The sequence below is a fragment of the Rhinopithecus roxellana genome, chromosome 5 (assembly GCF_007565055.1).
Source record: "Rhinopithecus roxellana isolate Shanxi Qingling chromosome 5, ASM756505v1, whole genome shotgun sequence".
NCBI classification, from domain to species: Eukaryota; Metazoa; Chordata; class Mammalia; order Primates; family Cercopithecidae; genus Rhinopithecus; species Rhinopithecus roxellana.
Window position 1 is genome coordinate 83,612,799 of NC_044553.1, and position 24,178 is coordinate 83,636,976.

Consider the following 24,178-nt stretch of genomic DNA (forward strand, 5'->3'; position numbering starts at 1 on the left):
GGATCACATGAGGTCAGGAGTTCGAGACCAGCCTGGGCAACATGATGAAACTCTGTCTCTACTAAAACTACAAAAATTAGCTGAGAGTGGTGGCGCATGGCTGTAGTCCCAACTGCTCAAGAGGCTGAGGCATAAGAATCGCTTGAACCTGGAAGATGGAGCTTACAGTGAGCAAAGATCATGCCACCTCACTCCAGCCTGGGTGACAGAGTGAGACTCCATCTCAAAAAATAAAAGAAGTCTTGCTGTGTGCATCAATGTGGAGATGCAAGGAGCTTCCAGCATAGTTCCTGCATGCGTTACTTACATTCAGCTGTGAATCACATGGAAGTGAAATAACTGGAAGACAGGAGTACAATGATACAATGCAAGGCAGTTGTCAAAAGTGGTGCACGACTGGGGGGTCAGTGCTGGTGGAACAGGCATCTAAAGCTTAAGAACAAAGAGGGAGCTGGCTGTGCCCCTAAGTGGCCACAGAAGGCTCTGCCACTCCCAGGGACTTCCATCCTCCCTTTCTTCCTGCACCTTCACTTCCCAGCTCCCAGGTATCTCCCTGATACTCCTTCATACTTTAAACTTAGCTTCCCGCTCTGAGACCTTTTCTTACCTGCAGCAAGTCAAACCCTGTGGGAATAAGCATGGACAAGAGGATGTTTACTGGTGATTCTCATGACCTCCAATTCCTATCCCTCAAAATCAGTGCTGAATCCTTCCAGCAGGTCCCCTACACCATTCTGGGAGTCTTGAAAAATGTGAGCGGCCCTCCCAATGGATCTTGCAGGACTCTGGAAGGAGCAGGAGAGAGGTGCATGGGCCAGGTCAGGGTTCAGGTTCCGGGTTCTGAAGCAGAGGCTCTGAGCAGCAGTCCCCTGTGCTCTCTTCCTTCTTCTCCTCCCTGCCCAGCCTCTTTCTCCTCCCCTTCCAACTCAGACCCTCCTCCCATCACCTCACCAGAAAGAGGGACACAGCACTAGGGCTGTTCCTGTCACAGAGTATGAATGTGGCAGCTTGGGCTCCTGGGGAGGAAGCTCCCTGGGGTCTGGAGGCCACTGCTGGTTTGGACAGTTCCAGCTCCAACCTGTCCCTCTGCTCAGATCACAACACTCTGGGGTCTCAGCACAGGAGGCTTTTCCTCATCAGCTTTTAGTCCTGGGAGGACAGCCCAGAAGGGAACAGTGCACCTAATCAGGCTTGCCCCCAGAGAATGCACCCAGACTGGTAACTAGGACAAAACCCACAACCTCCCCCCACACCCCCCAGGTCTCCTCAGGCAAAGCCCTGAAATAATGGTTCCTTTGCAGGGGACTCGGAATCTGGGGCAGGATGGGAATATGACGGGACACTCTCCAGTGAACTTCCCGATATTCCTGGGGTTCAGATCTGCGTCTGGATGCGTTTCTCGGATTCGGCTCCACACAAGCCTCAGCCCTCCGGACCTTGCACCTCCGCTGCAGAGCTCCTCACCCCCCCACCCCCAGGCCCAGATCTTTCCTTGTCGGAATCGCCAAGCTCTCTCACTCCCTTACCCCCGCCCCACTCGGCTCTCCTCTTCCTGGTCCTCATCCGGCCAGGCTGCCCCGCCCTGGTAGGTCTCGAGGGTCGCCCGAGGCTCCCGTCCATCAACCGCCCCTGTCTGGAAGAACGCGCCCGCTCGAGCGCACTCTCGGCGGGTGCCAAAGCCTCCCGCCTCAACAGGTGCCCCTGCCTGACCACACACAGCTGTCACCTGGGGCTCGGACGGAGACAGCGACAGGATCGCCCCCTGCAGGGCGGCTGTGGCTCCGCACGCCCCCGCCCGGGTCCCCAGAGCGCCAAGGGCCCCCGCAGCCCCGCCGCCGCCCCCGCTGTGCCACACCGCCTTTGTTTCCCCGCCCGCTTAGATGTCGCGAGGCTGACTTCATGCAAGGGTATCGCCAAGCTCGGGCGCTGACACTGCCCGCCCACCCGTGGTGGCAGACCCTAATGTTGGGAGTGAGGGACGCGTACAGTGAGAGACCTCTCCCCAACCCAGAGAACTCTAGGGGAGCTGAGTGTCCGCGCCGAAGAAGCGGGTTCAAGTTGACCCGGGCTCAGAAGGGAACTCGAAGCCAGGCGCAGCGCCTAGAGAGCCTTCCCTACGCACGCCCCCACGCGATGTCCTTTGCCCCCAGAAGGCTGGAGAGGGGCTGCGCACTGCCACCTACGCGCTCGGCTGCGAGTGGCTCCCACAGCCCGCTGGCTGCGCGCTGGGCCCGGCAGCCTTCCGGGGCACACGAGGCTCCTGCAGCCCCCAGGCCCCCGGCCCAGGCAGCGCAGAGCCGGGAAAGCCGCCACGTTCCCAGCCGCGCGCGCACGCTGGGCCCACCAAACTTGCAGCACTTTCTCCCAGCCCCCACCCTCTGTCACCCTCCCTTAGTCGGTGCGCCCCAGCCCAGCCGCCCGGCAGAGGTTGCCATAACAACGGGCAGGAATGCTCCAACATATACAAAGCCGGCCCGGCGCAGGGGGCACTCAGCCCCTGGCCGGGCCCCGCGCCCCCGGCCGCCGCGCAGGGGCTGGACGCACGCCGCGGCTCCCTAGCCGGCCGCCCGACGCTCGGGGCGTACTCACAATGAGCGGGATGGTGCGGTCCTCGCGGAGCTGCTCCGGCCTCCCGCCGGCCCTCTGCGCGCCCCGGCCGCCTGAGGATGCTGCGTGGGCTCGGTTGTCCTGCCATAAGTAGTAGAAAGTGCCCAGGATCCAGGCTACGGTCAGGATGGCGATGGCATTGGCGCGGATCTTCCTCATGGTGGGCAGACGGGCGCCCCGGGTGGGGGCCGGGGCCGGCGTGCTCTTGGGGCCGGGGCGGGGGCGCTCGCAGCCCCAGCTGTTTGTTTTCGCTCGCGCCTAGCTGCTCAGTCCTGCAGAGCAGAAAAAGGAGAGAGGTGGCGGGGGGGCGGGGGGGTGATAGGGAGAGACAGGATCGCGGAGCGATCCTCACGGTCCTAATGCCCTTCAGCCCCGAGCGCGCGCGTCCCCCGGGCGCCCATTCATTCGCGCGCAGGGCCGGCCCCGCGCTCCAGCCGCCGCCGGCTGACCCACCCGGCCACTGCGCACTGGGAGAGGAGCGCGCCCGGTGGGAAGCGGCGCGGGCCTTCCTCCGCGCCAGGGAACCCGGCGAGACAGACGCCCGCGGCGGAATGGCGACTGGCCAGAGCCAACCTCGGCTCCCACCGCTAGATGACCGAACGCCCGGCAGCTGCCCCCGCGCGGCCCTGGTCGGTCCTGCCTACCCACACCCACCCCCGGACCAAGCGGCCCTGAGTCACCAACTGGAGACGCGCGACCCCCGACCTGGGCCCGCGCCGCGGAGCTGCAGTTCCGGGCTGCGCTCTGGAGCGGGATTCAAGGTGTGTTCCGCGAGTCCTTGGGTAGAGGCGGCTGGGCAGGGGAGAGTCCTGAGTTTGTACTGGAATCTGCAGCCAAGATTAGCCAGACAGGGCCCGCCCAGAGGAGGGATTGGAAGCTGGTGCACTTGACATTCGAGGAGAGCGAAGGGGAAACGACGCTGCCTCACACCCAGTGCTAGGAGAGTAGGGGTACAGCCATTCCACATTTTCCACTGGCCTGGGGCTCCCGGATTTCACGATGCTTCCCCCACCCCGCCTCATTGACACCTGGACAACCCTGAAATATCATCGTCAGCATTATTTCATCGGAAAGAAGGGAAGCAAGAGAGGCCGGATGATTCTCCCAAGGCCACACGGCTAATTAGTGGGCAGAGCCCACTCTGGAAGCCATCTCTCCATCTGACACCTTTCGACAAAGTGCAAAACGTGGTGGTGAGAGACTAGGACACAGACACTGAGATTCCGCTCCAGCCCTAGAGGCACTGGGAATCAGGCGTGAACTACTCTTCAGGCAGAAAGCAAGTGACTTAGATGAGTTTTAGGAGACTAGCACAGTGTCGGGCACAGAGCACTCAATGAGTAGATGTGTAACAACAAAGTAGGGATCCAACAGAGGAAGAAATAATTTATTGTAAGGTGGTCTTTGGGAAAGCTCCCAGAAAGGTGGATGAATCACTTAAGAGGCAAGGAAGGGGGAAGTGAGGAAAGGGGAGGGAATGCAGGAATAGGCCTTGCAAAGATCCAGAGGATGGAAGAGCTTGATGTGTTCAAGAGAGAGAGCTGCAGGGCGTTGCAGGGGGCCTAGGATTTGATGGGAGTTGAGGTTGGCCAGGCTGGGTGAGTCTGAACTCAGGAGGTCCTTGAATGCCGGGGCAGAGTTGGTGAGGAGTCTGCTTCCTGCTGGCACTGCTGGACACCATGGCTTCTCCGAAGACCCACATAGGGTCCAGCCTCTAAATGAAGCCACCTGGGGAATCAGGCAAACTGAGGTCACAGCATCATGCCCCCCACAAGCATCCCATGAGCACCACCCTGACAGATAGAAGTAAAATCAGGTGGCTTTTCTCCATTTCTCCAGCACTTGAGACTAAACTGCACACATAATAGATGCTCAATACATTTCTGTTGAGGTGAAGAAACCCCTAGTTGGGTTATTGCTGCGGAAAACCCAGGGTCATCACTGCAATACGATATCCTCACTCAGAAGACTAGTTATGAGGACACTTAGATAAGTCCAAAAGTGACCCAAGCGGGAATGGGCCTAGAAAGAAGAGAAGGCACAAAAGAGGGCCCCAAAAGGGTCTACACAAGTAGCAGGGAGTTTCAGGCATAAGGTGTGGCAGTCACAAGCAACAGGGGCAGGGGTGTGGAGACACCAGATGCTCTCCCAGGTGGTGTCTCTCCCCTGGGGAGTTTAATAAGACTGCGCCAGAGGCCAGGGCTCGTTTGCATAGATGGAGAAAACCACTGCCAAACCACTACCTGGTTTCTGCAGGAATCATGGGGCAGATCCAGTGGTCATGCCATCTGTGGGAGGCCAGGAAAGACCTTGCTCCTTGGTAATTAGGCTCCACAGGCCTCTCAGATCAACTAAGAAAATGTAAGGGAACTGCCTACTCTCCTGGTGCCCCCATTTTCACACAGCTCTCAGGTGAGCCAGGTAAAAGACTTGGGGAGTAGCCCTGTTGTCATAGGCTGCTCCCCTCATCCCAGCCTGCTGTGTGCATATCTAGTTGCCTTTGGATGTGGGATCTGAAGACATCATATCACCTATCACCTCCTGGTGAAAGACTCCAAACTCACCCCTCGGCATGGGGATGAAGCTGGACCATGCTGACTGAAACCAGGCGGATGGGGCTTCTAGTGACTCCAAAAGGAAGGCTCCATGGGGAGAAGGAGGGAGGGGAAGGATGGGCTAGAATGTGGCAGGGTTTCTCACATCTCACCACTTACTGCCCAGGGCTCAGTGGTGAGGATGCTATATTTCTGCCCCAAATGGTCACTCCTGGTAGTTCTGTCCCTGACAGAAGGTTTCCTTGGCCCCCACCACCAGAAAGACTGCACAGAAGTGAAGTGTAGCCTCTCTAGATGACTTTACCACAGCTCTTCCTTAGTTGGGCACTTCCCTGGGGGATGACAGGGGTGGGGTGGGGGTAAGACAGCAAGTAATTACCGTGCTCATTTGACTTACAGGAATTCCACATAGACAGAGGTGGAGTAATGTGCCTGAAGCCATAGGCACTCTGGCAGAGCTAGAGACCAGGAATTGCCACCTTGGCTACAGTCTGTGGTCTTTGTTTCAGATTCTAATCCCAAGGGGGTGCAGAACTGGCCCTCCCTGGGATAGGTTTCAATGCTCAGAAATGACCATAAGTGTTGTTTCCTTTCTGGTACTAGGAATGGATTCCAGCAGCATCATAGAATCAAAGCAACAGCTAAGGAATTCACTGTTTCTTCACAGACTTTGAACTTTGAAAACAAGAGTCATCATAATAGCTACAGTTTACTCAGTACCTACCAGATGCCAGTCACTGTGCCACCACTTCACCTATACTGTCTCTAACGCCCATACAACCCTGAGCTAAGGATGATCATATCCCCAACTGCAGACGATGACACTGAAGCCCAAAGGCTACTCAACTTGCCTGGAATTCTACAGCAAATAAGTAGTGAAGCTCAGTTTAAGTCCCGTGCCATTTTCAACGCTTGTGTCTGGGTACGAGTGCAGGGCTTCTGACGCCACTGGGAAATCTGCAGTATGGTCTGAATTTCTGTATGCAGGAGCCTCACTTCCCCTGCCCACAGTTCACCGTTTTCTCATCCATAAAAGGAGGGATACGAGATGTCCTGTGAGGAGCGGGGCTCCCACCAACTGTGCCACTTAGAACTTGCATTTCCTCCCTTTCAGGATTTCTCTTAGGCACAGGATTTCTCTTAGGTGCATTGTTTTAAAGCTGTCAAAGCCAGCACTCAGGGTAAGCTGGGCAAAGTTCCACAAGCCCCTGGGGCTCCCAGATGCCCCAAGGAGCTCTCCGCCTCCGTGCCTTTGGTGTGGGGGTTGTAGAGGAGTGGATAACCGAGGGCAAAGGGTACAGCTCAGTGTAAGGCCCTGGCTCTGGAGCTGGACAACCTGAACTTGAATGCTGATCCTGTCACAAATTAAGAGAGTGGCTTAGGCAAATTCTTAACCTCAGTTTCCTCAACTTCAAAATGGGGCACTGACAGCTCTTACCTCACAACTTTGTTGGGAAAGATAGGATGAAATAAAGTCATATAAAATCCAGTGCCTAGTAAGCACCCCAGTCCCCTGGGGCTCTTTCCCGCAGGCTGTTGCTGGCTGCTGGAGGTGAAAGGGGCCTCCTGAAAGGGATTGCTCACTATTGCTGCCAAGAACAGATCTGACGTGAGCCTCTTTGGCCATGGCTAATGTCCAGCATTCATAGACTGTCCTGCCCGTGGGTGGGTGGCTGCCTCTTCCAGAGCCTCTGCTGAGCAGGCTGGAGGCAAGGCAGGGGAGAGGCACAGAGCAGGGCCCCAGCCTCCCATTCATTACCTTTGAGATGCTGGGCCAGCTCAGAAGCTCTTGCTCTGTCTGCAGCAGTAGGGCCCAGAAGGTAGGGAAGGGACCTGACTGGATACCCTCATGGGCCCATATCTGCTCTAAGCAGGAAAGAAGGCAGGGATGGTGGACAGAATGTATATTACCATGCAACAGGCAATGTGCTGATACAGGATCTCAGAATACTCACAACGACCCTGTGAAGAAGGCGCAATCATCCCCTTTCCACAGGGGAGGATACTGATGCCCACGGAGGTGCCAGCATAAAGTGGAGCATGTGCTGCCCACTGCCAGCTGAGCGCACTAAATGCACCAATCGTCTCTAAGGAAAAGATATTTATAAGGTGAGTTTCTACAAACCATTATATATGGAGGAAAGGACTGAGCTCTTTGAAAGGAACTTGGCAGCTTTCTTATTGTCAATCTTCCTCCTCCTATTTGTCTGATAACCCTGGTTTATTACTTATTAGTTTCTGCCACTGGAGTATATGTTCCAAGAGGACTGGGGTTCTTGTATATTTTGTTTACCACTGTTTCCCCAGTGCTTCTAGTAGTGGCAAATAGTACATACTTGTTAATGTGCAGTATTTGGTTTTTTGTTTGTCTAAAGCCCTTGGAATGCGATCTCATAGGTATTTGCTGATGGAAGGAAGGGAGAGGAAGAGGGAGGGAGGAAAAAGGCAGGGTAGCTTTATGAAAAATGCACTTCTCTCTTAAGCCAAGCACTTGAGAAATGAGTACGGGACTAGAGCACAGACAAAGCGGGTGACTCGTCTAGGATCAGGACGGACCAGTGTAGTGAGTCCCCTGCCAGTGCTTCCTCCCCAAGTCATGGAGCCAGGGCCAAACCCTCCTGCCCCAGGATGAGTGGGGAGAGAAAGTCCTTTGTGGTCCCATCAGAAGTAGCAGAAGGAATGACCCCAATTCTGGTGGACAACTGCAAGAACCATAAATGTTACTAGGGATCATGAAATAACCCAGGTGTTGCATTTGAGAATAATAGCATTGCAGAGGCTGCAGGCTAATTAGAAATGTGTCAAATGATTTTCATCAACAAGCAAGGAATTTGTACAAAGGAGAAATACATAAATAAAACCACTCCTCAGCAGAACTGATCCCAGAGGCAGAGCCCTTTCCAAGGCCTCTCTGACCTTCCCGTCTCCACTACCTTCTCCTGAGCCCCTTCCCCTTCTCCGTAGCCTCTGCAGAGCTGAGTGGCCAAGGTCCTCAGATCAGACTACATGACCCAAGAGGCCAGGTTAGTGCCTACCACATGCCTGTCTCTCCCTTCAATGGGAGCTCCTCTGAGCAGAGCCTGGCAGCCTCCTTTTATGTATCATGAGTTTCTAGCACAGTGTTGGGCATCTTGGCAGCACTCACTAAATATCTAGGCAGAGTAAATGAATGAATGAATATTGAGGGTGGCAGCTGCTGCTACTCCCCATTCTGTCCCATGAAAATGCCAGATAGCCCACTCAGACTGTAAAGCCAGTGCCTGATTGCCCATTGGTGTGGAATTTTCACTCCCTTCCTTTCCTTTCCTTCTTGAACACCTACCATGCCAGGCAATTCTAGGTACTGGGAATACAAAAATTAATAGAATCTGGTTGTAGCCTCTGAAGAGTCTAGTAATTGACAATGGAGAAATAAATACAGATAATCACAAGATGAGTCCGGGTGTGGTGGCTCGTGCCTGTAATCCCAGCACTTTGGGAGGCCAAGGCAGGAGGACTGCTTGAGACCAGGAGTTTGAGACCAGCCTGGGTGACATAGTGAACCCTCATCTCCACTAAAAATTTAAAAATTATCTGGGCATGGTGGTGCATGCCTGTAGTCTTAGCTATTCACGAGGGTTAGTGGGGAGGATAGCTTGAGCCTAGGAGTTTGAGGTTGTTGTGAGCTATGATCATGCCACTGCACTCCAGCCTGGGTGACAGAGCAAGACCCTGCCTCAGAAGAAAAAAAAATATCACAAGATGATATAATAGAGCTCCACAGAAGCACAGATTAGAGCAGTAACATTGAAGCAGAAGAGAAAGAGGGTAAGATTTGGTGGTCAGTTGGAGGTGGATTGAGAGAAAGGATTTGAAAATAGCATGTAAGTTTCTTGCTTAGGAGACTAGTGCTTTGGTGTAATGTAACCATTAACTGCAATGGGGAATATAGGATGAGGAGCCAATTGGGGAGGTGTGTTCAGTGAACTTGAGTTCTCTGTGGTCGGTCCAGGAAGGCATCTATAAATCCAGATCTGGAGCTCAGGGAGAGTGGATGGCGCCAGTCAGGTAGAGATGAGAAAGCCAGAAACACAACTGGGGTGAATATGTTGCTGGGTGGCTGCTTATGTACCCAGCACCTAGGCATGGCAGAAAGGCCATGTTGTCAGAGATGAGGGCTTCTGGATGCCTCGTGTGAAGATGGAGAGACAGAAAACTGGCATTTTGTTTCTGCCTGTCAGATGCCTTAATTCAAGTCCCTGGACCCAGGCTCTTAGGAATACTCATTGCTTTATCGGGAATCTCATCTGGTACATATCAGGATGGACCCCTTGACCTAGGGTTTGAATAAAATTTGGCTCAATATCAAAAAGGTCAGGTGACAAGACCAAAGAGAATTTGAAGAGAGATCCATAGTCCTGGTCCTGCATTTCCCTCAGTCTAATGGTGCTTATAATTGATATCTCCATTTTCCTTGTGAAACTGGGAAGTAGAAATTAAAGCAATGTTCCCGGGATTGGTACATATTTTGAAGCTCTCAGCAAGGCTGAAAATATCCATCGATATATTTTGAAGTGTAATTTCTACTCCCTTACCCGTCAAAATAATTGAACGGGAAGAAAAAGCTGTTAATGCAGGAGGCATATAACATCAGATCCACATTGCCTGGAAATTTACCATTTCAAAGCAATTGAAGGCTTTTACAGCCAATGTTTACAGTCCTACATGTCCCCTTCTCACTGAAGCCACCCTCTGAAGCCATCAAAAGGCCCATCAGTCTGGCTTGGACACTGAAATTGCTCACAGTGTCTGGAGCTGATGCCAAAACAGGGAGGATTTTAAAATATCATCCTGCCATTTTATCAGCATGTAAATCTTATGGCGTTTCCTCCTGGTAGGTGGTAGGAAACAGCTGGGGCTGTCTGTCAGTGCTCATGGAGCCAGTGGTGGCAGAGCTCCATGGTGGCATGGCCAGGCACATCCTCCCCACGCACAGCTTGTCTTCTTAGTTGTCTAGTCTAAGTTGACATTTCTCCCTTTCGCCCAACAAGAAAATACCTGCCCAGTGACAGTAAGCCAGAGGGCTGCAGGTTTTTTGGCAGAAGGATGGCGCTATGCTGCCTCTCACAGCCTCTGCCTGGACCCTGAATCTCAGCCTGGAGCCCAGCAGGATAGACAGACAATAGACTTTGCCGGCAGTCATCTTCTGTCTTCTGCCAGTACTCGTGTATGGGTGGGTGGGTGGGTGCATGTGTGCGCATGCTCTGTTTTCAATTGGAATTTGACTTTGGGCTTTTCCTGGAATTACTAATTTCTTTCCTCCTATTTGTGTCCACCAGAGGAAATTTCTAAATCCATGTCTGATCATTTGTCTTTCCTTCCACCTCTGAATCACTTATCTTTACAAAGACCACTACCTAAAGATGGAGCACTCAGTATTTTCTTGGGCAACTGGGACAACTGGGAGTTGGGAAACCTGGGTTTTAGAAATTATACTTCAGAATATATCGATGAATATCTTCAGCCTTGCTGAGAGCTTGAAAATATATACCAATCCCAGGAACATTGCTTTAATGTCCACTTTAGTGGCTGATGTGCTGTCAGCTAGCATGGTGACCCTGAAAAAGTCACTTATCTGGGCCTCTTCCTCATGTTTATAGGGAGGGCTTTGGGGAAAAAAAAAAAAAAAAAAAAAAAAAACAACAACAAAAAAAAAACAGAAGAAGAGAGGAGAGGAGAGGAGGGGAGGGGAGGGGAGGAAAGGGAAGGGGAAGGGAGGGGAAGGCAGGGGAGGGGAGGGGAAAGCAGGGGAGGGGAGGGGAAGGCAGGGGAGGGGAGGGGAGAGGAGAGGAGAGGTACTTGGAAGGTCCTTTCAAGTGCTAGCATTTTAGAATTCTATTAATTGTTTTAATGTTTTAAACCATCCCCTGCCTCAGCAAGAATAATGGGCAATCAACTAGGATACAATTTTCTTTATTATCATTTGATTCCCCCCTCTACATCTCACACACACACACACACACACACATCCCAACAACTTAAAATAGTCCATTTGATCAAGAATCTGGAAACTTCTGGATTACAGCAGACTAAAAAAGGAGAAATTGGAAGAATGTACAAGAAATTGGTACATCTGGGGATGCCTCTGAGGAGGGGAATTTGAGGGGAACAGGAGTAGGAGAGAGACCTTCATTGTATACCTTTTTGTACCTTTTCAATTTTTTTACCTCTTTACCTAAAATTTTTTTCCAGCAAGAAAAAAGTTTTCTATCCTCTTTCTTCTACCACATGTCTCTCTGCAGCTCAGTGCCTAGGGGAAGAGGAGCCCAGTGACTGAGCTGGACTCACACACTGGAGGCTGCCTTCAGACCAGGCCCTCCCTAAGGCAAACACCCCCCTCTAGCCAGGCTGGCCAACAGCCTTGCCTCCCTGGCTGCCCCATGGGCCTGGAGGGGTTCTGCGGGTGCACACCCGCTGCTGGCTACCCCTGCCACCAGCACTTATCTGAGCTGTCAAGCTGTGTAGGGACTCCATTCAGAGTGCTCCAGTAAGGGGCCGGCCCCATAGCTCCAGCACCAGATGGGCAAAGAGGTCTAAGAATTCAGCAAAGGGGGAAATACATCCAGCCTTAAATTCTCCAGGCTGTGCCATCCCCTTTCAAAGGCAGACTGCCTTTGTTTGTTTTTTACTACTAATATAACATGAGGACAGGCTCATAAAAAAGGATAAAAGGGTGAGAGATGAGTAGGAGACAGGGTCCTCACAGATCCCTTTGCTCCTGGCCTCATCCCCAAACTGCTTGCCTCCATGTGGCAGAGCTGGGCTGCAGGGTCTCTGGCAGCGTCCCACTGCCCTGATCTCCCCAGTGCCAGCTCCTCATCAGCTTTCCCTCATGACATCCAGCCTCCAACTGACTTTCCTTTTCTGATTCTAACCTTGAATGGGTGCTGGCCCATCACTTGTGTGTCCTACTTCCCTATGCCCCTCCTCGGATTTCTGATTCCCCCATTACCTGTTTGGCCAACTTATGGCACTGCCACACTGCCAAGAAATAGCCGTCATCACTGAGGTCTGCTTCCCAGTCTGGAGCTCTCGCTTTCCCCACAACCGAGATTGTTCAAGGTAGGAGCCTCTACCCTCCATTCACTTTCCCCACACCCTACCTCTTTCTGGAATCAACACAGCCAATCTCCCCTTAGTAAGTAAAAAATATTCATGTCCTTCCTTTGTACGACCCCTTACTGGGAATCCAGAGATCACGATGCTTAGGTCTTGTAAGTGGTCTCCGTGATAGGGTGGGAAGAGGCCACATTGGTCCTCGGAGGTCCTAACTCTCTCTGCTAAAAGACACTCTTCTGAAAACGGCTTTACGTGCTGCCTATGTTCAATGTGGGGTGTCCTGGCTGTACTTTAGCACTGATTGCTGACCTCACATTGCAGGTCCCAATGTTTGTCACTGCAATGAGCAGACTCTCCTGCCTGTCCAACTGCACACAGGCCCAGATGGGGCTGGGCTGTCCCCTAGCAGGCCACGGGAAGGTGGAGGCAAGAAGATAATCGAGAAGCCATGAGAGTCAGACAAGCAGCAGCAGATGGGGATGTGCACTGGGTGGAGTGAACAAATAGCACGAGGAAAATCAGCTTTGCGCACAGAAAAAGCCAAGTGGAAAGTGTAATAAATACTAAAACCAGAAAAGCCTGAAGAGAGTCCATCTAGGGAGCAGCAGGAGGATGGCTAACATCACTGGAGTTTAGGTCGGAGGGGAGGACAGCAGGAGGGGCCAGGGTGGTCAGTATTCCGGGGGCTAGGGGCAAGAGAAATGGCACAATGTAAGTCTCGGGAAGGGTCACTCACCTTCCAAGCTGTTGGATTTATTGGCTGCCACAAGCAGAATCTATTTAAAACACACCAGGCATTTTGCCTCGTTCCATTTTCCTGCCCAGAAAAGGCTGGAGCCAAAGGCTGAGGGAAGGATTCCAGCATCAGGACCCTGAATGGATGACATGGCTGAGACCATGAAGATCCCTGCCCCATCCTAAATGACCCACACTTACATCCCCAACCCTACCCAAGCTGCCAGGCCACTAAACTTCTCGCATATTGAACACAGTCCCAAAGGCAGCTTGTGGTATCCATTTCCACTGGGAAAGACTCAATGACTTCCTTCATCCTGTCTTCAAACTTGTCAGAAAGCACATACTGCTCAAATCTGATAGCTGCTCTTAAGGGCACACTCAAAGGGCACTCCCTGACCAGTGGGAATATTCTTAATGATGACTGAGAGGCCTTGGGTGTTAAGACTATAGCAAGACCAAGGAGCGAGCATGAAAGGGCACCAAGGGTAAAATGGCCCTAGGGAAACTATACGGGACTTGAATTGGAAAACACCAAGAGCCTCGCTCCTTTCTCTGAACTGTGTATCTTCGGGAAGTTCTAATTTGGAGAAGATCCGACTCCTTATCCACCTGCCACAGAGAAAGTATTAATGAAATATAAGGCTAGGGTCTAGGAGAAGTGGCCCAGGAAAGCCATCTATGCAAATTTTGTTTCCTTCCTACTTGAGAGGGTTGGGGATGAGAGGTCCGCCCTTCCCTGGCTCATAAGCCCATGAGTTGTGTAAAACCTGTTCAAGAAGGCAGAATATAAGCCCTCTTCTGCATGAGATTCATATTCTTGAAAGAATTAGTGTATAAATCAAATTTTACCTGCCAGAGAAGCTGGCTTTTCAAACTAAATTCGGAGTCAATCCTATGTTTAAACAGAAGGATGGCTTGTGAAGGTGAATAACCATCCTAGGTCACATTTGCAAACTGGGAACTCTGAATGTCTGACTTGGATGGTGGGGCAGGGGGTTCTGTCTAGAGATTAATCTATAGTTTGCTTCTAGGTTGCAACTAAGCATTATTTTAAAACAAACAGAAGACTGAGTTTAAAAAAAAAACATTTTTAATGGAAAATTTCAAATATATATATATAGAGAGAGAGAGAGCCCAATAGACACAGCTTCAATGATTCTTAACCCATGGCCAATCCTGTGAGAAACATGGACTTTTGAACCAGCTGACAGATACAGAGGATGAACTTCATGGTACAGAACAAAAAGAATTAGTCCTATTGAGGCTGCAGTATCCAAAACGTTTCTGCATAACTGCCCTAGAGTCTAAAGTAGGAAACAAAGGGGTGGAGAATATTATTCGTTCGCGACCAAATAAGAAACCTGGGAATTAAAACACAAAACGAAACCGCACACACATACAATCTCTCTGAAGGATACAAATTAATAGTAACACTGGTTGCTTTCAAGGAGGGCAGAAACACTGGAGTGATTTTCCTTTCATTATATGTTTTTTAAAATTTCATACTATGTGTATGTTTTACCTATTTAAAAAAATCAACGTCTTAAAATCAAACATGAAGCTTTGCAATAACCAAATCCACTAGATGTGACAAAAGTGAAAACTGCCTAGACTCAATATATAAGAGCACTTATAGGGCCGGGCTCGGTGGCTCAAGCCTGTAATCCCAGCACTTTGGGAGGCCGAGACGGGCAGGATCACGAGGTCAGGAGATCGAGACCATCCTGGCTAACATGGTGAAACCCCGTCTCTACTAAAAAATACAAAAAATTAGCCGGGCGAGGTGGCAGGCGCCTGTAGTCCCAGCTACTCGGGAGGCTGAGGCAGGAGAATGGCGTGAACCTGGGAGGCGGAGCTTGCAGTGAGCTGAGATCAGGCCACTGCACTCCAGCCTGGGCGACAGAGCAAGACTCCGTCTCAAAAAAGAAAAAAAAAAAAAAAAAAAAAAAAAAAAAGAGCACTTATATTCTTCCTTATTGAACAGTGTTTTACACAACTCATGGGCTTATGAGCCAGGGAAGGGCGGACCTCTCATCCCCAACCCTCTCAAGTAGGAAGGAAACAAAATTTGAATGGATGGCTTTCCTGGGCCACTTCTCCTATACCCTAGCCTTATATTCCATTAATACTTTCTCTGTGGCAGGTGGCTCTTCATCACATTTTGATCTGGATTTACTGTTTCATAGTAATTTTCTCAGCTAGATGAATGCACAACCTTCCAATCCCAAAATGTACATCATTAGAATAGGTGTTTCACATAATATTACCACCACCAGCCCCTGGTGGTTATACGGATATATGCATTGTCAAAATTCATTGAGTTGTGTTCTTCAGAGTTGTGCACTTTATCATATGTTACTTATACTGCACTTTAATAAAATATTGCTAAAAAAAAAAAAAAAAATCCCAGTCCTTGTGGACAAATAAGCCAAAAACTCACCACTTAAGAGGTTTGTTGGGTTGGTGGTTCAGAGAAAGCTGCTGTTATGAGGAAACATTATGTGGACTTTTTGCAAAAACTTACTCTTTGGAAACCACCACTACAGCATGTGCTTTTGGTTAAGCATTCCATGACTGAAATGCAACTCTTTGCTGAAATGCCGAGAGGATGAGGCAAAATCTTGGCCAAGGTCAAGCTCTGCTGATGGTCTGAGAGGGGGATGGCAGCCAAGTGCTCTGCACTTGTACAACATTGAAAAAAGAAAAACTAACCTAAGTCATCTTATGTTCCTTTTCGTAGCCAACTTTTGTCCTGCTCATTGTGTCCAAGAACTCAGAGGGAGCCATATGTGCAACAGCTCAGGCTTACCAAACCTCCAGGGCCAAACATACATATCTTGATTAAAAAGAAATGAAGCCAGCCAACAGGGCTTTAGTTGATTCCATGGGATATAAGGAGAAATTTCAGAATTTTAGATAAAGTTAGGGTCCATCGAGGAGAGGGCAGAGAAATGTAGTTGAGCTTCCTGTTTGGCTAGCTGCCTACTTTTTCTGAAACAAACAACAAAAGGACCCCAATTTGGTAGAAAGCAGGGGCTCATGTCTAGATCTAGGTGACTATTGTGAAAAGAGCTCCAAGATGAACACACTTGGTACAAATCTGTGTTACACAATGAAAAGCCAATCCACTTTGGGACTGAAACTAAGCACAAGGATGGACTAGAAATTCTGTTTTCTGTCAGGTCATAGGGGATGGATATATAGAGATAAATGTCTTCAGCAGCTTATAAAATGCAAACTTTAGATTTTGCACAAGTCTGTCTAGCTGATGCCCAGGCAAAGGCAAAGGCAAGCAGGACAAAGTCCAAGGCAAGTCAGGGTTATACAAGACAGGATCCAGAGATGCTTTCCTGTCTCCCTGTGAGTTCTTCATGTCTTAGGACTCACGGATGGATAAGAACATGTTAACACTATGGATGCCTCCAATGTTTTTGGGCTGTCACAACACCGCACACAAAACACAGAAAGAGTGTTTTTACTTATTGGTTTAAAGTTTTTTTTTTTAAAGTACTCAATTCAATTCTCCATTACATACATATATGTGTGTACCTATGTATATATATGTAATGGAGTGTGTATATGTGTATATATGTATGTAATGTGTATATATGTGTGTGTGTGTATATATACATGTGTATGTATATGTGTATATATGCATGTAATATATATGTATGTATATGTGTGTATATATACATGTGTATGTATGTGTATATATGCATGTAATATATATGTATGTATACACATATGTGTGTATACATACATATATATAATCTTATTTACCCTTAAAATGAGAAAAAGTCTTTCCCCACTCAATATCCTCCCATCTACAACACCTGCCACACTTGCCTCATTTCCCTTTTACACTTAATCTCCTATTAAATCCTACAGCACTGGCAATGTGGTTAAACATACAGATTTCCCTTCTCTCTTTCTGATTATTCAGTTGACTGGGCGATAGAGAAATGTGAGTTCCCTAGAGCCACACATCTCCGGTGAGACAGGTATTCTGACACTAGATGGAGAGAGCAGGCTTCTCCCTAGCCAATGAGGCCATGGTGTGGCATCCTGCTTCCCTTATTACCCTTCTTTCCATGTAGTCTCCATTCCCAGTGCTGGGGGTAGGACGAGAGTGTGCAACAAAGCAGAAAGTACACAGTACTCAAGGGAAAGGGCCACATAAGGAAACAGTGGGGTGGATTACAGAATGCTACAGCTAGGAGGGCCCTTACGGCACATCTAATTCAAACCTCTATAGATACAGAAAGGAGCCCAGAAAAGTGATCTGTCCAAAGGCACACAGCTGGTGGCTGGAACCAGAACCTCAGTCACCAGCACACTTTTCTCTGACCCTCCAGTACATGACAGAACTAGGTACAGGAAAGAACAAAATTTGAAGTTCAGTTCATGAACAAGCTCCCAGCCCACTCCATCCCCACTAAACAAATAAATGTACCTCCTTTAAAATTATCCATGTTTCAATCTCATTCCTTTTCAGCCGCCTGTAGCTTACTAAGCTCAAAATTCTGTTTCTTATCTAGGACTTAATAGATACCCTGGTGGCCTGAGTAGCCAGAATCTTAACTCCACCTTGGCATGCTGCAGCCTGAGAAGGGAGATCTTTAGGAAGCAGAAGTAGGGGCCAGGCGCTATGGCTCACACCTGTTATCCCAGCACTTTGGGAGGCCGAGGCGGGTGGATCACCTAAGGTCAGGAGTTCAAGACCAGCCTGACCAACATGGCGAAACCCCATCTCTACTAAAAATACAAAAATTATCTGGGCGTGGTAGCACACGCCTGTAATCCCAGCTACTTGGGAGGTTGAGGCAGGAGAATCACTTGAACCCAGGAGGCAGAGGTTGCAGGGAGCCAAGATCGTACCCCTGCACTCCAGCCTGGGTGACAGGAGCAAAATTCCATCTCCAAAAAAAAAAAAAAAAAAAAAAAAGCAGCAGCAGCAGCAGTAGATTCTAAGTAGCCATTTCAACTCAGGAATATTCTGAACCCAAACATCATGCTTATAATAATGCTGCCTATAAATTCGGCAGCTTTTGAAGCTTATGCTGAGAGAAAGGCAACAGGCTACCCATCCAGCAAGAGAGAAAAATCTGAGAATAACAAATAGCAAAAAGCAAATGCTTTGAGTTCAGTCTGGAGGGTATGACATTATCTCCATTCAGTCACAACACAAAATGACCTCTGAGGCAGCCTGCACCATATCAGAAGGGGGTACAACCCAGGATGCATGAACTCGGTCCTTTGACAACTCTATTCCTCTGCAAAGGCAGTTCTTGATTCTCTCTCAAATGATTAACCATTTGGTCCAGTTACCCAGTTTCTAAGGCCCCCCAACCAGAATTGGCCACAGATAAAGCTGGTTAAGACAAAAAAAAAAAACAATGATATAATGTACTTCCCACCTTTCCAAATAACATGTTAGCATTTAGGCAAGGCCTTGCTTCCTCAAGCAAAGGGAGTGACTAACACACCTTCTAGCAGGCTGGTGGAATAGGTACTTTTGAACACACGGGCTGTGTGGCTGCACGTCATCCCTGCTCCATCACCTGATGCAAAACTACTCCAGGACTGGGACAGGCAGAAGTTGCTGGGCTCCTGCACAAGGGACATCTTGGTGAATGCCTGAAAATTATATCTGAATTCCGAAACAAAAGTATTTGGGGGCTGGGCACAGTGGCTCATACCTGTAATCCCAGTACTTTGGGAGGCTAAGGTGAGAGGACAGCTTGAGGCCAGGAGCTTGAGACCAGCTTGTGCAACAAAGCAAGACCCTCTCTCTACAAAAAAAAAAAAAAAAAAAAAATTAGCCAGGCATGGTGCCACAGGCTGTAGTCCCAACTACTTGGGAAGCTGAGATGGGAGGACTGCCTGAGCTCTGGAGGTTGAAGCAGCAGTGAGCCATAATTGCACCACTGCACTCCAGTCTGGAGTGAGACCCTGTCAAAAAAAAAGTATTGAGGAGATTATGTATTATTTTTATGTTATTCAGATCAATCAACAGTTAATCAAAACAAGAATCATTCTTATGCCCTTTTAGTTTATCTCTTCCGACAAAAACTGATTCTCAGTGTACTCCTGAGGGGATTAGGTACGCTCGAAAAATGACCATCTTATAATAGAAAACATAAAAGACCAGAAAAAAGATTCATTTAAAATACATAATAATTAGTAAACTAGCAAACTGAGAAAACATCTCCTTTAAAAGAAAAAAATGATACTTCTTATAAGGCTGAGACATAAGGAAGGGGAAAAAAGGAAGAAAGGATAAATGAATGAATGAAAAATTGAGAGGCAGGATAAACTAAGAACTTAACTCACAGTCAAATGTTAGGGCCCCAAACTAACAGGCAGAATAGGAAGGTGAACAAAACCTCTTTCTGCCTGCTGGATTCTTGAGAGTCTAAAATCCAGGATTAAAGTGGCTTTATTTCAACAGAACACATTTTGTCATCTGATCTCTATCCGTGACATGGATAAGAATAAGTAACTTATGGCTGTGCTCTTAAGTGGTAAAAAAAATAAAAAACTAGTTGTTTATGTAGCAGGAAAAAAACATCTGCCTATAGCCTTTATTTTAAAATTTAATATTTTATTTTTTTACTTTTTTACATTTTTATTTTAAAATAAATATAAACAGTGTTTCCAAAAAACATTGACTACAAGGGGGAAATGAGGCAATAAGGTTGGAAGACGGGAAGGACTCAAGAAGAGATGCTGAACCTGCAAACACAAGATCAGGGAGCATGCAGAGAGGCCCTTGCTGTGACACCATCCTCTCACTGCTACTCATATGAAGCTCAGTGACTACGCTGGGACACTGGAGCTAAAGGGTCAAAGAGAAGCATTTCATTCCTAAAAGGTGATGTCAATTTGTACTCAACCCTGGCAATCAATGTAAGTTCCCCTCTTCACAATCCAATTCTAAGACTCTAGTTTTAAGAAATTACCAAAGATAGAGCCAAAGAGATATACACAAGAAACTTTATCACATCATCACTGATAATAAAAGTATCTGAAACAACCAAAATTTTCAACAGTGTGGGGATGGATAAGGTAGAACCACTAGAAATCTATTTTCAAAGATTTAAAAACATAGGAAGTTACTCGTGATACCATGTTAATCAGTGAGAGGTTAAAATTAGGATACCAACCTGTATATATGTATGACCTTCAATTTTGTTTAAATATTATACACCTTATATGCACTTTTTAATACTGAAAGGAAATTCATAAACATATCAGCAAAGTTTAGCTCTGCTCTAGATGGAGAGAAGATGGCTAATTTTTATTCTTTGTTTAGACTCTTCTGTAATGAGCATTGTTACTTTTATATCAGAAAAATAGACATTTACCATAAAATAAGTCTACCCTCAAATCTCTCATTTACGATGACAACTGTCAGTCTTAGGAAAAGCCTGCTGAAGTTCAAAGCAGACTCAAAGAAAAAAGATTCAAATCTACACAGTAACTCCCTCCTGAAAAGGATGAGAAATCTTGTGTGACGCAGTCTGGCTTTTTCCTCTACTTTGCTGCTGGCTCTATTTTACTGTGCCTTACAGAAAGCTCCATGGGAAAACCCATTCCTTAGCACCTTAAATGTCCTTAAGTGTTTCTCACCTCTTAGCACGAGGATTAGAAGGAAAGAAAATGAAACCGCCCTACTCCCTTGTTTCAAAGGAAAAACTTTTCTTGCAAAGCTATCAAAATGACTTAAAATCAGGTATGCAAAATTTGAAACATAAGTCATGAGTTACGTTCAGTAACCAGTCACTTTTTTCTGCAAGAATGAATATAAAAACAAATCTCTGAGTGCCCTCTTGTGGCAAGCCTGACTATTACCACAACCCAAGTACCAGCCTCTCCCCATCTATTTCCACAGCTCCACTCCTGGGCTCCGCATAACACAGCCAGGAGGCAGAGACCCCATAATAACCCACTATAGTGAACGCACATTCCTCAAAGTGGCTGGTACTATTTGTTTTCAAGGATTTCTAGTTTAGATCCCAGAAATGCCTGCTTGAAGACAAACGGGAATGAAGGGTCAGAGGAGCAAGATGCAGGATGTACACGTAGGTTCGTGGGCTGCTATTGATGGCCGATGGTGACTGTGTATGGTATATCCATGCACACATACCATGGCACTGCCAGGAGGCAGGGACCTGTAGGATAAATAGCCCCTTCCCTAGGAACACTTACCAGTTTTATAAAGTCGTGAAGTTTTACATTCACATCCAGTGAGCCTTGTGCTTACAAGAAGTTTTATTTATCAATTTTAGAGCAAACATCACCAACTTGGGCACAATTCCAAAATAGAGCTCTTGTTGGATTCTGGTCATAAAATTCTTTTCTAAGCTTGTTAAGATCTTATAAAATAAGAAAGTTTTCCTAACACTTTAGAAAAAATACTAATCATTAATAAGTTAATTTTATACTCAAAGTGACGGCCTAACATTTTGAAAGATGAAACAACACTCCTCTTTTGAACATCTAATGTATTAAGTAACCTCGGTGTCCTAGGCTTCAGAAGAGACAGAGAAGTCCTCATATAGCAACCTGACCAGATGACTCTGGGAGTGAATTAAATGCTTAAAAGAGGTCAGTCTTGCAAATTCGATGAAGCCCAGAATATAGGGAAACTGATACTGATTTGGATAAAAGATAACATTCCCCTCAGAAAGTGGTGAAGCTAAAAATCTTGCAGTTCTGGGGCAGGAGAAGTGCAACAAGCAGGCAACAAACAGCATGAAAGGAAAAGCTGAGTGAATTTCAAAGTTCTATTAGGAGATGGAGTTTGTGGTTCTTTCTGCCCCACCCTGGTCAAAGGCTCATTTCCAGAAAAGGATTTCTTCCAGTGATAGGGTGGAAGCATGTGGCAGGAATTTGCTGTTTGGTCCTGAATGTGTAAAGGAAAGCCTTTTCAAGTATGTGAAGTAGACTGAAGTGACCCAGATGGGATGGATCTCAATTACATGAGTTATGGGAGAGCATGAAGCCAAATAAATGATAATGATGACGTTGAACTGGGAAATGATGACGTTGAACTGGGAAAATAAATTTGACTCCTTGCTCACTTCTCCAGCCTTTGGAAGAACTTTTTCTTCCCTCTTAACGGGACTGATATACTGGACAGCCCCTGTTAGAGATAAACTGAGGCACCAGACAAGGAAGAAATGCATTAAAAACATTTTTTGAAAGTCTTGACAAGTCACTTCTGGGAGAATTCTTCATTTTTCCTCTGCACAGGGATAGCAGAAGAGGGAGAGTAAAAATAAAGGCCAAGGCCTCTCTTGTCCACAAAAATAAGAGAGGATAAAAGACCCTGCCCGCTTAAAATCCAAAACCATAAACTCTCCTTCAAACAATATCTTTGCTCCAGCAGAAGCATCCTAGGATTAGTCTAGGTTAGTATTCTGATTCGTGTCACCCAGGTTTTGACAATTAATGATGTATTAAAATGGGAAGAGGTGACTCTTCAACCTTGGCTCCAGCTTTCCACCTGTCCTAACCGGGAGGAAAGCAGCTATCACGACAGCTGGATGGGAAGATCTTCCCCGAATTTCCGGAGCAGCTTCTGATGGTTGTGGTCCACTGACCACTGCTGGGGCAGGTGCTTGGGCTGCATGGAGTCCAGGAAGTGCTGACGCCAGCGGCTCTCCAGCTGCATGAGGGAGCGCAGCCCACCCTGGCTGTGACACTGCACCACCTTCAGCCCATGAGGAACATAGTTTTCATTGGAGATTCTGCCAAGACACGAAAAACAAAGGTTCTGAGGGAAACAAGCACAGGATGGCCTCACAGCTTCAAATGCTGCAGGCCAAGGATAAATGGGGAGGTTGAAGGACTCCTAACGGGTTACTTTGGTGTTTTCCAAACATCCTCTTTCTTATCTCTACCCTTTTTTATAGATTGAACATACAACTCACAATTCCAACAGAAGGTATTCCAGGGTTCTGAGCCCTACTGACAGGAAGGCCACTGTATAATGTTCAGCTCCCACGAGCGGGGCCCTACCATCCAGCTGATAATGGCTGAAGAATGCTGGTCTTCCATTTCTTCCAGGATTACCCAGTGACCAGTTCACCCCTCTTTTAAGTTGTTCATTCTGCGACACAGTATTTATATGAGGCTGTTAAATCAGCCCATATGTTACACTTTTTCACAACACAATTTAATAACTGAATATAAAATGCAAGGTAGCATATTTCTTTAGAGCCTTCTTTCTCACAAAAAGATGCCAAGCCACAGTGGTGAGAAGTGTTTTAGTCACAGTGAAATGCTACCATGGTTGCTCAGTTGTGCAAATGGTGCCATTAAATGAGATGAATCCCTCCCTCCTTCCTAAGCAGAGTCCTTCAAAACTGCTCCAATGCCATGTGAATGGTGCTTTCACCTCCTGTGAATAAAGATGGCCTTCCTCAAGGAAGTACCCTGCCCCCACACACTTTCCTCTCCCTACATTCATACCCCACTTTCAATCCTCCCTCCCAAGACGCCCACCATCCCAGCAGTGTTGGTGTCTCTGGGTATCTGCAGACACTTTATTATTAATATTTAGCTCATGCACTTCCCACTAACTTGTCTGTCTCCAAACAACTGTTCTTCTCAGTCACAAGTCCAGCATTCATCTATCCAATTCAGCAAGATGAATTTGTTAGAAAAGTCTGTGGCTGAAAGGGGAGGTTTAGCTGCTTTAGAAAACATATTGGCGGCTGGGCGTGGTGGCTCATGCCTGTAATCCCAGCACTTTGGGAGGCCAAGGCGGGAGGATCACTTGAGGCCAGGAGTTTGAGACCAGCCGGACCAACGAGGTGAAACCCTGCCTCTACTAAAAATACAAAAATTAGCCGGGTGTGGTGGCACACACCTGTAATCCCAGCTACTTGGGAGGCTGAGGCAGGAGAATCACTGGAACCCAGGAAGTGGAGGTTGCAGTGAGCCGAGATTGTGCTACTGCACTCCAGCCTGGGCAGCAACAGAGTGAGACTATCTCAAGAAAAAACAAAAGGAAAAGAAAAGAAAACATATTTGGAAATGGGTCAAAGTAGCCAGTCTCTCTAATTTGTAATATATATGACCTTGGCAAGTTACTTAACTGTAATCTCAGGGTATCCAACAAAAAACTTACAAAACAACATCTATTCTACAACCTCACAAAATAGCTATGG

General features: G+C 47.7%; 2 protein-coding genes across 6 annotated transcripts in view; both read right to left on the reverse strand.

Moving 5' to 3' along the window:
- Window positions 1-2,974, reverse strand: part of GALNT16 (polypeptide N-acetylgalactosaminyltransferase 16) — a 95,679-nt gene extending 92,705 nt beyond the window's left edge. For all 5 annotated transcript variants that reach the window (XM_030931691.1, XM_030931690.1, XM_010359733.2 and 2 more), the window contains exon 1: window positions 2,590-2,974. In XM_030931691.1, the coding sequence (XP_030787551.1) occupies window positions 2,590-2,766 (177 nt within the window). In that variant the 5' untranslated portion in view covers window positions 2,767-2,974. The remainder of the gene's footprint in view (window positions 1-2,589) is intronic.
- An 18,278-nt stretch (window positions 2,975-21,252) lies between these two features.
- EXD2 (exonuclease 3'-5' domain containing 2) overlaps window positions 21,253-24,178 on the reverse strand; it is a 50,994-nt gene continuing 48,068 nt past the window's right edge. Inside the window, exon 9 of the mRNA XM_010359729.2 lies at window positions 21,253-22,753. Coding sequence (XP_010358031.1) covers window positions 22,537-22,753 — 217 coding nt within the window. The 3' untranslated portion in view covers window positions 21,253-22,536. The remainder of the gene's footprint in view (window positions 22,754-24,178) is intronic.